Source organism: Myzus persicae, unplaced genomic scaffold, assembly GCF_001856785.1.
Source record: "Myzus persicae strain clone G006 unplaced genomic scaffold, MPER_G0061.0, whole genome shotgun sequence".
Lineage (NCBI taxonomy): Eukaryota > Metazoa > Arthropoda > Insecta > Hemiptera > Aphididae > Myzus > Myzus persicae.
In genome coordinates, this window is record NW_019101855.1 from 223401 (window position 1) to 238656 (window position 15256).

The 15256-nt window shown below is 28.9% G+C and overlaps 2 protein-coding genes across 7 annotated transcripts in view; one reads left to right on the forward strand and one right to left on the reverse strand.

The window, feature by feature from the left end:
* The window catches only part of LOC111030603 (recQ-mediated genome instability protein 1-like), a 33326-nt gene that overhangs the window by 3826 nt on the left and 14244 nt on the right, over positions 1-15256 (forward strand). For all 4 annotated transcript variants that reach the window (XM_022310175.1, XM_022310174.1, XM_022310176.1 and 1 more), the window contains exons 2-9: positions 12-172; positions 241-378; positions 961-1185; positions 1253-1386; positions 1449-1665; positions 1738-2313; positions 3156-3251; positions 3316-3355. In XM_022310175.1, coding sequence (XP_022165867.1) covers positions 44-172; positions 241-378; positions 961-1185; positions 1253-1386; positions 1449-1665; positions 1738-2313; positions 3156-3251; positions 3316-3355 — 1555 coding nt within the window. In that variant the 5' untranslated portion in view covers positions 12-43. The remainder of the gene's footprint in view (positions 1-11; positions 173-240; positions 379-960; positions 1186-1252; positions 1387-1448; positions 1666-1737; positions 2314-3155; positions 3252-3315; positions 3356-15256) is intronic.
* The window catches only part of LOC111030606 (short-chain dehydrogenase/reductase family 16C member 6-like), a 35025-nt gene continuing 25625 nt past the window's right edge, over positions 5857-15256 (reverse strand). For all 3 annotated transcript variants that reach the window (XM_022310179.1, XM_022310183.1, XM_022310182.1), the window contains 4 exons: positions 7619-7748; positions 7425-7539; positions 6608-6733; positions 5857-6525 (listed from right to left, as the gene is read on the reverse strand). In XM_022310179.1, coding sequence (XP_022165871.1) covers positions 6453-6525; positions 6608-6733; positions 7425-7539; positions 7619-7748 — 444 coding nt within the window. In that variant the 3' untranslated portion in view covers positions 5857-6452. The remainder of the gene's footprint in view (positions 6526-6607; positions 6734-7424; positions 7540-7618; positions 7749-15256) is intronic.

The window sequence follows — 15256 nt, forward strand, 5'->3', positions numbered from 1 at the left end:
TTATCTATTAGATTCAAGTACTATCGGAATATAAACCTACACAATGGCTATTTCCAATATAGAAATGCACAAGCGCATAACTCGCCATTTGGAAAATTCTCATATTATAATATCACCTGAAAATGAATGGTTTAAGCAATGTGTGGATTTTTTCATTTCAGATAATCCAAATGTAATGCACAAAAATATATTAAAATAAGTAAAATTAATAATTGACATCTTTAATTATTTTATTCTCAGTGTGATGTAAAGGACTTGTCTGCAATGGTAGTTGAACAATTAAGTTTATCCGATTTTCAAGAAATCGGATTGTTTAGTTTACCAGCCAATTTAAATAATTGTGATAAAAAGGTTTTAACCGGAAAATATTGCCTTCAGGTATTTTGTAATGATATCTTATCCATATTTAATCATTTTTAAGTAAGTATATTATATTTTACATTGTATACAAAACTACAAACGTAGGTTGTCAATGTTTTTTTATTACTTATTGATAAAATTACGTCTTAGTGAAAAACTGGAAAATGCTATAACATTTCTATGTAGGCTTATTTATCGATTTGAAATATATATTAGGTGTTTCAATTTTTTCAGTTTTTTTCTGTAAGTGTAATAATACCTAGTCAGCAAAAAAATATCAAAGAAATCTTAGCAACTTTGAACAGTTTTTATAATTCAGTGATTAATTATTGCTTTTAACCATTTGATTGTACATTTGTACGTGACTGTACCTAACACCACTGACATCCTGCTGCCGTATGTTTGGTGTCTTCTTATTTTCATTATATAAATTGAAAATCTCCAATCAAAAAATTATAGTAAAATGAATATAATGCTGTAGTTAATAGTTTAAATTTATAAAATAATACCCGAGATGAGCCATGAAAGACATCCGGTTTCCATATCCTATCCAATAATGTTATTCTTAACATTATTGTACAAACGTGTTCTTAACTATAGGTAAATACCATTCTTAATGTTGGCCAATCGTGTTATTCCCAATACAATATATTAGTAAAAAGAGATACTAGTAATACTGAAATTGGTGATGATAAACCAGCGCCTTGGGAACCTAAGACACATAGAATGTTAAAAATGATGTGTTCTGATGGTCAACAGGATATAGTGGCTATGGAATATGAGTCATTGCAATGTCTTAAAGAACCATTTATACCTGGCTTCAAAGTATGTCTTAATTAAATTTAAGTTAGCTGCTCTGTGGTCAATAGAAAATTTTAAATTGTTGTTTCAGATCGTGGTTGTTGGACCAGTTGAATATAGAAAAGGAGTATTACTATTAAAATCTACTAATGTACACTTCATTGGCGGCGAGGTCGAACATTTGTTAATAAAAAATGCACCATTAAATGTTCTATGTAGAGCCCTGTAATTATTTAATTAAAATTATTGTATTATTTATTTATCTAATCTTACAAAATATTTTCTAGAAACAAACCGGAATTAGAAAATCCGTACATATTTTCAAATATTGAAGTAGAAAATGCTGTTATGGAAGTACATGAACCAAGTGATATTATTCCACCAAGACGGATAGAAAATGTATCCACAGTTGGTATAAGAGAACAAAATTCTGTAATACCCCCAACTAGTACAAATCAAAGTAATAATACTAATAGCAACCATACTGGAAGTGGAATTATTACAGTAAGTATTCAATATTATGTGTTCGTTCTACTAAATGTGATTTTTAATGATTTTTTTTATATATACTTTAAGTATGACGATTTTTTTGATGGCGATGATGATTTGTTGTACCTGACACAAATGGCAGAAATTGAAACAAAATTCACTGAATCCAATAATGTTTCATTACAAACATTTGGTACAGACCAAAATAATACCAAAGTCAATAAAACTACAATTGCAGTTCCTAAAAATAATAACATAACAAATAAGAAACCAGCAGTTACTGCAAAACAGACTAAAATATCTGATATGCTAGGTCCAAGTACTTCAACAGCATTTAGAGGTTCAGTAGCTGAATCAACTAGATGTCAAAATGATAGATCAATAGAAAATAATAGCAAAAACGTTAAACAAATATCAGCAAAACGTATCGCTAGTTCGCCAGTATACACAGAAACTAAAAGGCCATCAATTGAACTGCCAAAACCAGATGATGATTGGGGTGATATCGATATGGATATCGATGTTTCAAACCCATTGATTAAGGTCCTAAATTCTGCTTCTATTATAAAGAACTCAAAAATACAAGTGAAACAAAATGAATGGATATGTTCTGGTATCGTAATGGATGAATCAAAACATGAAGAAGCTGAGTTCTCATCAGAAGTAAGTTTAAGAAAGTAATAAATAAAAGTATAAACAAATAATATTAAATACAGTAGACGCCGCTTATAAGACTCACTTTGGGACCAGCACAAAGTGAGTCTTATAACCGAATGAATCTTATAGGCGAAGTGGAAAAAAAAATTAATTACGTATTTATAAATTTTATTTTACTACATATTTTGCTTTGATTTTAATACTTTAACACATATTACATATTGCATACTTTATTATTGAATAAATTTAATAATCCTGATAAAAAAACTAAAATTATAATAGGTAAATATTACATATAAAAATATTATAAAAATTATACATTAATAAAAAATTATAAAGGTTACGTATGGCATATACGTATGTGTATTTATGTACCCGTAATTGCGATAACTGTGCAGCCGCCAGATAATCAGATACCTCACTATAATAACGATAATCGTTGCGATAAATGTGAACTTTTATCTGCGATAAAAATTATTATACGTTATAAGGTACAACAGAAACTAGGATTAATCAACACGAATATTATTTAATTTTTCAATACCAATCTATTTCTAAATTATAACCAAAAAAGTTTATTTTCTACTATTTATTTCACGAAATTTGAGTCTTATAACCGAAGCGTTGAGTCTTATACCCGATTTTTTTTTAATGTAGTTTGATACGTCCGGTCCTTTCCAGACGATTTTGAGTCTAATAAGCGACTGAACCTTATATCCGTGAGTCTTATAAGCGGCGTCTACTGTATAATAATACATGAGTTTATAATTTATATAAGTTCATGAATGTCTTATTAGTCATCATTTTATACACATTTTGTGTAGTATTTAAACTAATATTTCTTTTAGGTATTGGAGCGTTTGATTGGAATTTCATCCGAAGAAGTTCTTCAGTTGAAAAACAATCCTTCAAACTGTGCTCCACTAAAAGAAAAAATTGAAAAAGTATGTAAAATTGTATAGCTTATTCTTAAACTACATATATTTAACGAAAAAATTCTATGTTTAGGGAATAAAAGGGGCATATAGAAAATTGCACTTATTCAAAGGTAAGATAACTTTAACATACTCATTAGATGGAAAAAAAAAACCAATTATTACCGACATGGTAATAATATAACTTTATAATTAAAGTACGTTAGTATAATGTATAAGTTAATTCAGTATATAATTTTAATGATAGACATTATTTAATATTTATTGTATGTTTTTCCGAAACCAAAGTTGTATGGTATATTATTTTAATTTTTAATAAATGTATTTTTAACTGTCTATAATTATATAAAACACAGATGAACAATGCCATTGGAATATTTGTTGACAGTTCATTTATGAATTATATATTTTTGGATCGGAAAATCATTTTTAGAACATTTAAAGAAAAATGTTGAAGCTTAAAGTTACAAAGAAAAGGTATGCAGTGTCTTATTTAATGACATTTCCATCAGAGTTTTTGGAATATTCTTAACAATACAACTTTGTAGAAAGTTTTTAGGATATTGATAAAATTGTAAGAGAAAATTAAAGCGCTAATACAGCACTTATTATCATGGCTAGAGGCAATTATTCATCTTGGAAATTTCATATTGCTTATTTAATAACTCATTTTGCTATAAAAACTACAATTTTGAAAACATTAATTGTTGATGTTATAAAAGAGCTAATTGGTGTAGGACCTTGCTTTCAATTAACAGTGTGTAACTGAGGAACAAACACTCAAAGTGCTCTCAAATTATTGAATATATTGTATAAATGAAGATAAGCTTTATTTTTTAATTGATGAAAATAAATTATTGGTCATTTTTGATGTCCTGCATCTTGTTAAAAGCAACAGGAACAATTTAATATTTAGTGTTTTTAAAAAGGATGACAAAAAAATTGTACAATTATTATTGATACTTATCAAGTTGACCAAAACAATTAAAAAAGCAGAGCTCTATTAAGTATAACTGATGCACATAATATATTCCCTAACTCTTTCCAAAAAAATGAGAGTTAAGTTTGCCACTGAAGTATTACCCCATTCAATGGCGTCAACAATGTGGTCATGTGATGTGAAAAATTATATAGGATTGAAAGCACCATACAAATATTTTAATAGTATAATTAATTAAGCCCTTCCTGTTTAGTGTTTTTGATAAAAAATGTACAAAATATTCACTTAACGCTTATAGTAGTATAGATCCTAATGGGGTGCCGCCTATTATATTAAAGGAATGCAAAAGTATCATTACTAAACCACTGCTTAAACTATTTAATTGTCTTGGTCAACGAGCACCTATCCAATATATTGGGGAAAAATTTTTATAGTTCCTATTTTTAAAAGTTTAATTTAATTTAAGTCTATTATTAACACAATAGTAATGTTACAAATTACCGACCAATTTCCAAATTGTCAATTATCCTAAAAAATTTGAGCCTATTATCACCAAAAACATCTAAATTATTGTCTAATTACGTCTGTCTTAACCGTCATGGGATCTGGCCTAAAAATTCTGTTTTCACAAACTTACTCACTCATCACCCTCATAGAGTCTCATCTATTAAAAACAAGTCAAATTGATACAGTATATACTTATTTTAGTTAGGTTGGAATTATAAAAAAAACACCCTATATCATGTAGTGGGTAATTAATGTATTTACACTGTAGTACTGCAGACGCTGAGTATACATTTTATAATACTATAGTATACATGTCTTTTGTAGCAGCTAGTATACATAATTAATTATTGATTTATATAATGTCACATAACAGTATCATTTACTTATTATTAAAATATACCTATAAACGATCTTATTATTATACACATTTACCTTCTGTATTTCTGTGCACTTCAACACTTGATTGAGTAAACCTTGTTTTATTTATAATTAGGGATCGGATTTATACGCACAAAAATCCCCCCAAATATGCTTCTAAAAATGCTGTTTATGAGGAACTAAAGTTAAAATTTTGAAAACACCTAAATTAATGGTTTTCTCTCAGACAATGTTTATTTTGTTGAAATTCAAAAAATTGGGAACTTTTGAAACTTTCTATTTTTTCTTGAATTATTATTTGAAAAACATTAAGATTAATTTAAGTTAATGCATTTAAACTTTTTGATTTTTTTTACATCGTTTCGTTTGAAAAGAGATAAAATTGTATGCTTTGTAAAACAGATGTAACACCTAATTTCCTAATAAGTTGTTTTTATATTAGCTTCAAAATCTTAATATTAAAATTCAGTTTTATATAAGAATGAGTGTTTTTAATGATATTAAACTATTTTTTTTCAGACCGTTTAGTAAAACAATAATTAGATTGGATAAAACATTATGAAAATGATCAAATCTATTTTAGTTTTAATCTCATCTCTGACCTTTTTATGAAAAGATTTATTTTTTTTTAAATTGCATATACATATTGTGCTTCTGTAATTTTGTGGTGTAAATTATAAGTTGACCTATTGGCTATTACTAAAGTAAAAAAAAAATGTAGGTTTAACTGGTAAGTCATTTTGTTTTTGATCATCAAATTCTATTAATGTTACACTGACAATTTTTTGATTTTTATAATTCGATACGTATATTATTACACAAATAAAAAATATACATTTATTTAAATTTCTTTAACTTAAATACCAAATACCAGTGTATTAATTACATGCATAAATACAATTAAGTTAGGCAAGTATTTAATACAATAACAGTCTTAGATTACTAAATATTTTATAAATTACACATTTTAATAAAATATTTTTTTTTTAATTCAAATTATTCATGTGAAACAATGATTGTGCTTGTGGTCAGAAAAATAAAATGTACAAACTAAATCAAATTAGAGTACATGCCATTGTATTACAAATAGCTAAAATTAAAACAAATTAACATACATCAAAAAAGTACATAATATCTAAAAACAAAATCACAATAAGCAGAGCAGAAGCTAAAGACAGGCGTTTTTCTTAAAACTAGGACTTGTGGAGTATTAAATCAATAAAGTTAAAAATAATTTAGTCACTATATGAGTTCAGAGTTTCATATTAAGTATACAATAGTACGCTCTAGTTCTATTAGAGGTCTATGGCTTTAATAGATGTACGACTGTATATTATGAATATGTTTATTTTGGTAGGGTTGTTGTTTTCATGCTTGCTTGATAATCAATCATCATGAGCTTCAACACCACCTCCCATGAAATCTTTGAACTCCATTGCCATTTTGTACGGATAACACCTATAATAAGCAAGAAAAATTAACCACAATGTGTATATTAGCACCCGGCTGTCTTTAGACATATTAAATAATTATAATTTACCTAAATATGTTATTGATGACGAGCAATGGACTCGGAATGGAATGTTCGAATAAATTCTTTCTGACAGCGGCTATTATTTCTCTTGCTGTCGATTCGGGTGTTACGAGTGGTAACAAACTGGGAAAGCTATTTACAATAAAATCGTTAAATCAATAAATCGTTTAAGAACACCACACAGTTGTAATCATAAACTATGGACATTGGACAGCGCTTATGGGAGCTGGGTGACGATACCGAGTGAGCTCTGTGAGCGAGAAATGAAACAAAGTGCCAAAGTGGTAAGATTATGGACTAAATCTTATACTAATGTTACTACCTTAATATAATATAAACATAGAACAAGGACTTTAATGGGTTAATAATAGCCTAATAGCCTAATACCAGCTATAAGGTGTCTTATTATTAAGGTATATACTCTATAGTGACTAGTGCCACACGGCTGATAAATAGAATAAAAAAATAGTAATAATAATATCTGTGACTGCGAGATAAAAAGTATAACGTGATAACTGATTTACGCCAAACAAAAAGAAAAAAAAGTGAAGTATTTCATCCATGATTCACTTTTTTCTTTCTCTCGGTTTTAGAACGCGGTAAATGATGATGCAAATGCCGAAATGGTGCAACCGGTGCCGGTGTGAGTGAAAAGCGCTGTCCGGTGTCTATACTCCGTAGTTGTAAGCGTGAAATTGTGTCTTAAAAGTTTAAGAGGTATACTAGAGTCGTTATATTTTACTAATTTATAGTTGTACAGTTTATAGGTGCATTGTAAAAGTTGTATAATTATTAAATATTGTGTTGTGTCACTCGGACTTACCGAATTATTGGTTTCTTACAAAGCCCGGTGTCGACCATATACGGGAAAATAGAGGTGAAGTGGAGATTTGTGAAGCCATCTGCTCTGCACTCGTCCATTATTGCCTCTGATAGACCTAAAACCCGAACAATGTTTAGTCGGTGACCGCGTATTTATTTTTATTTACGGTTTGCTTGAAACTGACAACCACTAACCTCTCACTGCGAATTTTGACGCACAGTAAGGCACCAAGTTCTTCAGGCCAATTATACCAGCCATCGACGACAAGAAAACTAAATGCCCTTTGTTCAGGGCTTTCATTCCCGGCAAAAAAGTGTCCAACATCTTAACAAAAAAATTTAGGTAATTAATTCAAATATAGAAATAAAAACAATATTTATATATCAAAATGAGCCGTTAAAAAAAATTTAATTATCATCAACAAATCGGCTTTCACTTAAATGTATGCCGGGTGTATCTTATGTCATTGTACACAGGGTTTTTCACAAGTACAGATTCTATTATGGGATTTCAATAAAAAAAACTTGTTTCTGTATTTTTCAAAGACAATTTTTTTATAATATTTTCTAAAATTTTAATCATTTAGTTGACCAATAGTATACAAACAACTTATTTAATTCCATTACAAAGTAAACCATGTAGGCACCTGCTTACATAAATATTCAATTTCAATATAGGTTGATACATATTTACAAATTTCCAATATTAATATTAAAAAAATATCTCATTTTGGAAAAACATAAGGTCTTAGGTTGTTATATGTCCTGATTCTGTAGTTTATTTTTTTATATCATGTTAATTACAAATATAATAATGAGTAACAATATTAATACTTATTTTGATGACTGTATGTTAAAATAAAAATAGTGAACTATGTCTGTTAGAAGGAAAAACTTATTTAGCTCTTGTAAATCAAACTCATATCATTATTTCAATTCTAAGTATCCATGCATTTTCTAAACTTTTTAGAATCATAGTTAAGAAACTAGTGAATCAAAATTGATGATTTAATGACTATCCAAATGTTCAGAAAAAAAATCTACTAGGACCCATTAAAAACTAAAGTTGTTCCTCCATTAGTACAATTGCATGTTTAAAAATTTTGAAGTTATAATAAAAATTGCCTGTTATAAACAAAGAAACATAGTTTTTTTTTTTTTTAAACCCCCTATCACCAATACTTAATCATTGAATCACCAATCCATTGTTGTTAAAAAACACCTCATACAATGACATAAGATACACTCAGTATATTATAATATAATACTATGTTAATAATAGCTTAGTACGCATGTAGCTTATAATTCAAAAACAAGAAGTTCTTGAAATTACTTCCAAATATTTATCATAGTGTTTTTTAACATGATAAAATGTTCAAAATATTTTGAATTTTTTAGTAAGTTATGTACATTTTAAAATAATTGCCTGCTTTTTTTTACTTCATTTTTTTTTTCAATATATGTTGGAAAATTGTTTTCTTCCAAGCCAAAAAGCTTAAAATAGAATACAAAGTTCCTTGTAGGATCTTCCTGGATTAAAAAGTAAGTTAAGCTTAAAGCCAAATCAATTTTTTTATGAGCGTTTAGAGTTTATATTTTGGTAAATTATATTATAGTTTATTATATTATAATATTATTGTATTATTATAACTTTGATTATATAATTAAAAATTAGTAATTTATAGTCAATGCTTACGGTTCCTTTGTATTTTTTAACTTTGATTTCTATGGGTAATCTTTCTCTTTCCCTTTCACTTGTCTATTCAGACTGTGATTCAGAATGGTTCAATGTTATTAATATTAGTAATTACTATACAATAGTCTTTTAGGTCTAATATTAAACAATATCTGTGAGGTGTTCAATATTATAATAAAACACAAAATATAGTCAAATTTACAATACAATTTCTTGCTTTGTATAATATAACCTTACTCTTCAGTCCTGACCAATGTCTAGAAATTTGAACTGTAATTATTATCTAACAGTACTATTTTATAAGAAAAGGATGGGAGAATATACAACTCAATGAGATCATTCAAAATTGATAATGTATAATTTTATGTCATGAATTATTTTGTGCCGTCTGAAAGTACAGTACAATTTCAGAAATTTTAATCCTGATTATTATTGTTAACATGACGTATTATTGTTGTTGTATAACTGTAATTTTAAGCCATTCCTAAAAGTCGTCTCCATTAGTAACATATTATGCATTATATAACAATAATAATATGGTTATATACCTAAGGTAATTATTACATGTACCTGACACCGGTGTCATTGATTTGACTTATTTAATGGAAAATTTATACCTAATATTATTTACCTACTAATACTCGCTGACCCTATGCACTTCGTTGCCCGTTAAATGCCAACACCCATGTTATTCAAACTGCTCAATTCATCAGACTATGTAGAGTTATGATGTTTAACACTTAAAAATTGTCATCGGCTTCTTGAATCTCAAAATACTTGTGAAAGCAAATGTTTTTGTTGTCTTCTCTTCTAATAAAGTTCTCGAGCTTGCCATTGAATCCCTTAATCTCGCTCTCTTTGAACTCAATTTTAATATTTTTACTGGCCTATTCTTTTCTGTCGCCTAGGATAAATGCAAATCTGTTATTTTTACTAGAGGTAGATATTTTAATCCCCCAATGTGTATTTCGATAACAATGTTACTCTTTTTGTAGATAATACCAGCTATTAAGGTATTACTCTTGATCCTAAATTACGCTGTGTTACCTCACATTATATCACTCATCTCTTTTGGCTCTCGTTGGGTTAATTTTCTTAGGGCTATTACTGGTACTTGGTGGGGCTCTCACCCTACTGATCTTCTGATAATTTTTTTATAAATCCATTATACGTTACAAATTCGACTATGGCTGTTTCCTCTTTGGTTCAGCATCATTTTCCTACTGGAAAAGACTTAATAAAGTTCAAAGCTCTTCCTTAAGATGCATCATGGGCTAAGTAAGATATTTTCCCCTCCCAGCTATAGAAGTAGAATCTTTGTGCCCTCCTCTCAATATTAAATGTTGCTGACTTGCAGGCAAGTTTCTCCTCAAATCCCTATCTCTTCCTAATTGTCCTATTTTAGATTCCTTTTACTCCTTGTTCCCTACTTTGCGTTATGTTTCTAAGTCTCTCCCTATTCTCGCATTGACTGCTAATTCTGCACCATTCCATCAATATATTCTAACTAATTCTCAACTTCCTATGTATGAGATTGGATATGAAGCTCTTCTTTATTCTACGCATGTTCATATAGCTGACATTTTCCCAGGTTTTTCCTCTTTTGGTTTAAGGAACTCTTCTTCCGTAGTTGTTAACAATATTTTTTCTGATTTCATTGAATGTAATTTTCCAGATTTTATTGTCATCTACAAGGATGGTTCCGTGTTTCCCCTTTATCAGCAGGTTTCTCTTTCTACATTCCTGAGCTATACATTTCATGTACAAGTAATTTACCCCCTTCCTCATCTTCTTTCACAGATGAATGCTTCGCCATTGTGGAAGCGCTAAATTTTATTTCTACCTTTCCATATAAAAAGTTTCTAATTGCCTCGGATTCAATGTCTTGTCTTCAATCTCTTAATTCCTATACTTTTAATTCCAACTTATCTCCTTAAATTCTCCGTATTAAATCTATTATTTTTGGTCTTGGTCAATCAAGCTATAATCTTCAATTTCTTTGGATTCTTAGTCATGTAGGAATTCGCGGCAATGAGATTGCCGACTCCTTAGCTAAATCCTCCTCAAACTTTATTAGTCCTTTTTCCTTAATTCCTTGGTCAGATTTTACTCCTCTCCTACGACGTCATGTTTCCACCCTTTGGTCCACCTATTGAAATAGCCTACCTGCTAACTTTGCCTCAAAATTTAAATCTATTGTTTCTAATACTGGAACTAATATCTGGTTTAAAAATGTATCTCTATCCAGATCATCCAGATGTCATACAATTAAATCGTTTACGTATTGGACATTATCTTTTACCCTCCCATGATTATAAATTAAACTTAAATGATTCCCCCTTTAGTACACTTCACTTGGATGAATGTCTCTGCGATTTATCGCATATCCTTTTTGATTGTCCCTCACTCTCTATAAACCGTTCTCATTTAATTTCTTCTCTCAATTCCTTAACCATCCAATTCAATCTCCCCTTTATTTTAAATTTAAAATCAGAACATGTTGTTTCTTTTATCCAGGAGGCTGGCTTTGTCATTTGGCCTTTACTTTACAATATATACATTTATACATTTATTTGTTTATTTATAGTTTTTTTTTTAAAATTTTTTTCTTTCTTTCTGTATGATGTAATTTTATTTGATGTAAGATACTTAATTGTTGAGCTAAAATTTTTATGAAGGCCAATAAAAAAAGAAAAGATGTTTTACCTATTTAAGCATACTTACATGGTGGTACGAAGCGGTGGTTTACGGATTAGCAGTAAGACTCCCTATCACGTATTACCGACCTATTCTGCCTATGATTAGGTCGCTGAGACCTTTGGGTGCTAGACTCTCTAGCACTTGCTTGCGATCTGTATTCTCAAGCCGTGCTCTGATGAAGTCTCTCCCATTCGGCGTACTTTAACCGATCTTGTGCGGGATGTATGTCTAGATAGTTGTGATTTTTTTTAGGCATACTGTTTTTAAAACACTCCGATTGTTTGGAACGATCAAACAGTAGTTCTAATTAGAAATTTTGATGAATTTTATAATAACGTGTATGAAAAAATATAAAACCAAAAGCAGTTTGGAAAAGAACGTATTATTTAAAAAAATGTCGAAAGAGTCAAGAGTGTGTATTAAGTTTTGAAAATTTCAATTTCGTCATCTTCGCTGCGTAAGGAGACGACCTCGCAGTGAGCCGCGCGGCTACTTCGACGATTCCTAGAATTTTTAGATCGTAGACAAAATAACCGCAGAAACAAACCATTTATTTACAATCATAATAAATGGTGTCCCAAAATAATAAAAATGCAATGTTCGAGTTAAATTGATGCTTGTATGTTGAATGTGTTTAAAAATGTACGAGTTGTTTTATAGTAAAGTTATATTCGTGCCGTATGTTTAGGTATACAATTTACACGGTTATTTTTATTATTAATAATTATTAATTACTAATTATTTATTAACTTTATATCTGACTAAATTTATGCCCATGGCACTCACAAAGAATGTGGCTTTCTATTGGTAAGAGAATTATCAAAGTCAGTTCAGTTGATCCTGAGATTACCTCTTAACAACTTAACAACCATTACCCATTTATATACCTAATAGTATAGATTAGTTAGAATGGGCAAACCTTACTAATAAATTGTTATCATCCAACCGATTTTAACATGCCTTGTTATTGTGCTAATAAGGATACAACATCGTTCTAAGTCGGCTGAAACCTTATACAAACTACACAGTTATTTTCATGTATACCTAAGTAGTATCATATTTCATTGGTTTTAAATACAGTATGTATAATCAATGTTTGTTAGGTACCTAATAGTATGCAACTATGCAAGATGTAACAGAGAACCGACAAATATGATTAACTAGAAATATAAAAACTTTTATTCCAATCAATGAAAAACTTAATTTTAATCAACTATTTTATTAGTAAAAACAAGAGATATTTTATACCCATTTGGTTAATTACATAAGTATTTTCAGCTATTTCTGTTACATAATACTGTTTAGTTTATAATAAATTAACACATTTTTATTGACCTTTAGTGATAATATCACGCGCATTCTCATTATATTTTGCTAAGTCAGTAGGTTTAAAATAACTAATTCGAAAAAAATATTTATAACTACTTACTACGTATACTATTGTACAGTATATTATATTAACTATGTTTTAAAAACGTACTAATTTTTAAATAGTGTACATGAGCTCTTATGTCTATAGCTAGTGCTGTCATTTCAGTTTTTGAGAGCGAAGAGGGGGCAAAAGTTTTTAAATAATAAAACTGAAAAATAACTGCTTTCTAACAATCATATTACATTACAATTACATTTTTATCTTATTACAAATAGCCCTCTTCTAACGCATAAAATTGAAATGTCAAATGATGGCCAACCCATACGAACCCTAAAATTTTTCTATTATCTAATATAGGTACATAAATAGGAAACAAATTATGCAGGAATACCCTATAATTTATTACGTATTAACGTGTCAATTTTGACGCATTATAGACACAATATAATTGACAATCGAGGGCAGATCTAGAAAAAAAAATATAATATAATTTTTCGTTAGCTATTAAAAATCGGCATCGTAAAAATATTTTTAATTTAAGTGACACCTTCCTACGGAGATTCCGCCCTTGTCGACAATGTAATTTTCGTATAGGTAAACGCGAAATTTTTTCTCTGGTTTTGCGCGATGTTAGCACACTGTTCCTTACAAAGTAGGTTAAATATTCTAGTATAGTGGTATAGGCTTCCGACTACAAAACTCAATAATATAGAATATAGGGCACCTGATGCGATGAACTGTATTGATAAATGATAATATCTAAATTATTATCCTACTGAACATCATTGGGATATTATAAAAAATAAAAAATCTAAACGTCTACATACACAACTATAACTACCTACGTCAGTAAGCCATGAAATCATTAAATTATAAAGACCTACTTAGATTGGTCGGATAAAAACGTGCATTATAAGTTTTTATTAGGTGGGTACGATAAAGTATTGTTGTATTTTACGGAACCTTTGGCTTTTTTTTTGCGAATAGGTAGAAACTACAATTATTTAATGTATGAGAAAATAGTATACAGTAAGTACACAATATGGTATGTACAAATAGTACAAATATTGTGCAGTTATACTGCAGCTATTGCTTGTTCCTAAATATAAATTTAATATCTGTAACAATGTGTTATATGAGTATTATACACAGAATATTGGTAGAACATTTTGTGGTTGTTGGATTTTTCATTATACTGGTAAGTATATTAATGTCTGAACTATGAACCTACACAAAAGAATACTATTTCGAAAACGATTTCATTCTTATGAATCCAAAACGATAAAAATCAACACATTTTTTTTTCCATTTAAGTAGAACTAAAAAATATGTAGAATAGATAAGCACTATAGAAATCAAAATACTACATAATATGTAAATATTTATTTTAAATGTATAAAAAATGAAAGTTCTGTGGTATAGGTATAGCGGTATAGCAATACTATTACAAAACTATTATATTACAAAACTTACAATTTGTCTTATAAACAATGTATCTGTAAAGAAAGTTGTATATATTTCAATTTTGTTGAGCACATGTGCAAGCATATATCATGAAAATTGCAAATAGATACTATTGTTGGGTATTTGAATACTTTTTTTACTTTGAATAGGTAGATGTATCTATACTATTTTTTATCGGTTTATTGGTTTATTTATAGCCACATTGGTTACTTAATAGGTATCTACCTCATTGGTACTGCCATATTTATGAGAAATAATTAACCGAACAAAATTCGGACCATTCAGTGTGTTATTTCAGTATAACGTCGATGGACATTATTGTAATAGACAATCATACATTTTGTCATACCCATCTATTATTATGTTATATACATAATACATATAATACAAATAAATTACTAGACGCCAGACGGCCAGTTGGGCTTTAATTATAATCGCGATAATGCCTACGTAATACGTTTGAAACAATTGTAATTTTTTGTTTTGAGTAATTATATGACCCCTAAAGCCAAGGTTTAATTTCCGTATAGGTACCAAGTCAATAAATGATTACCTACTTTGTTCAATATTTTGAATGTTTTATTATTTACACAAATACACT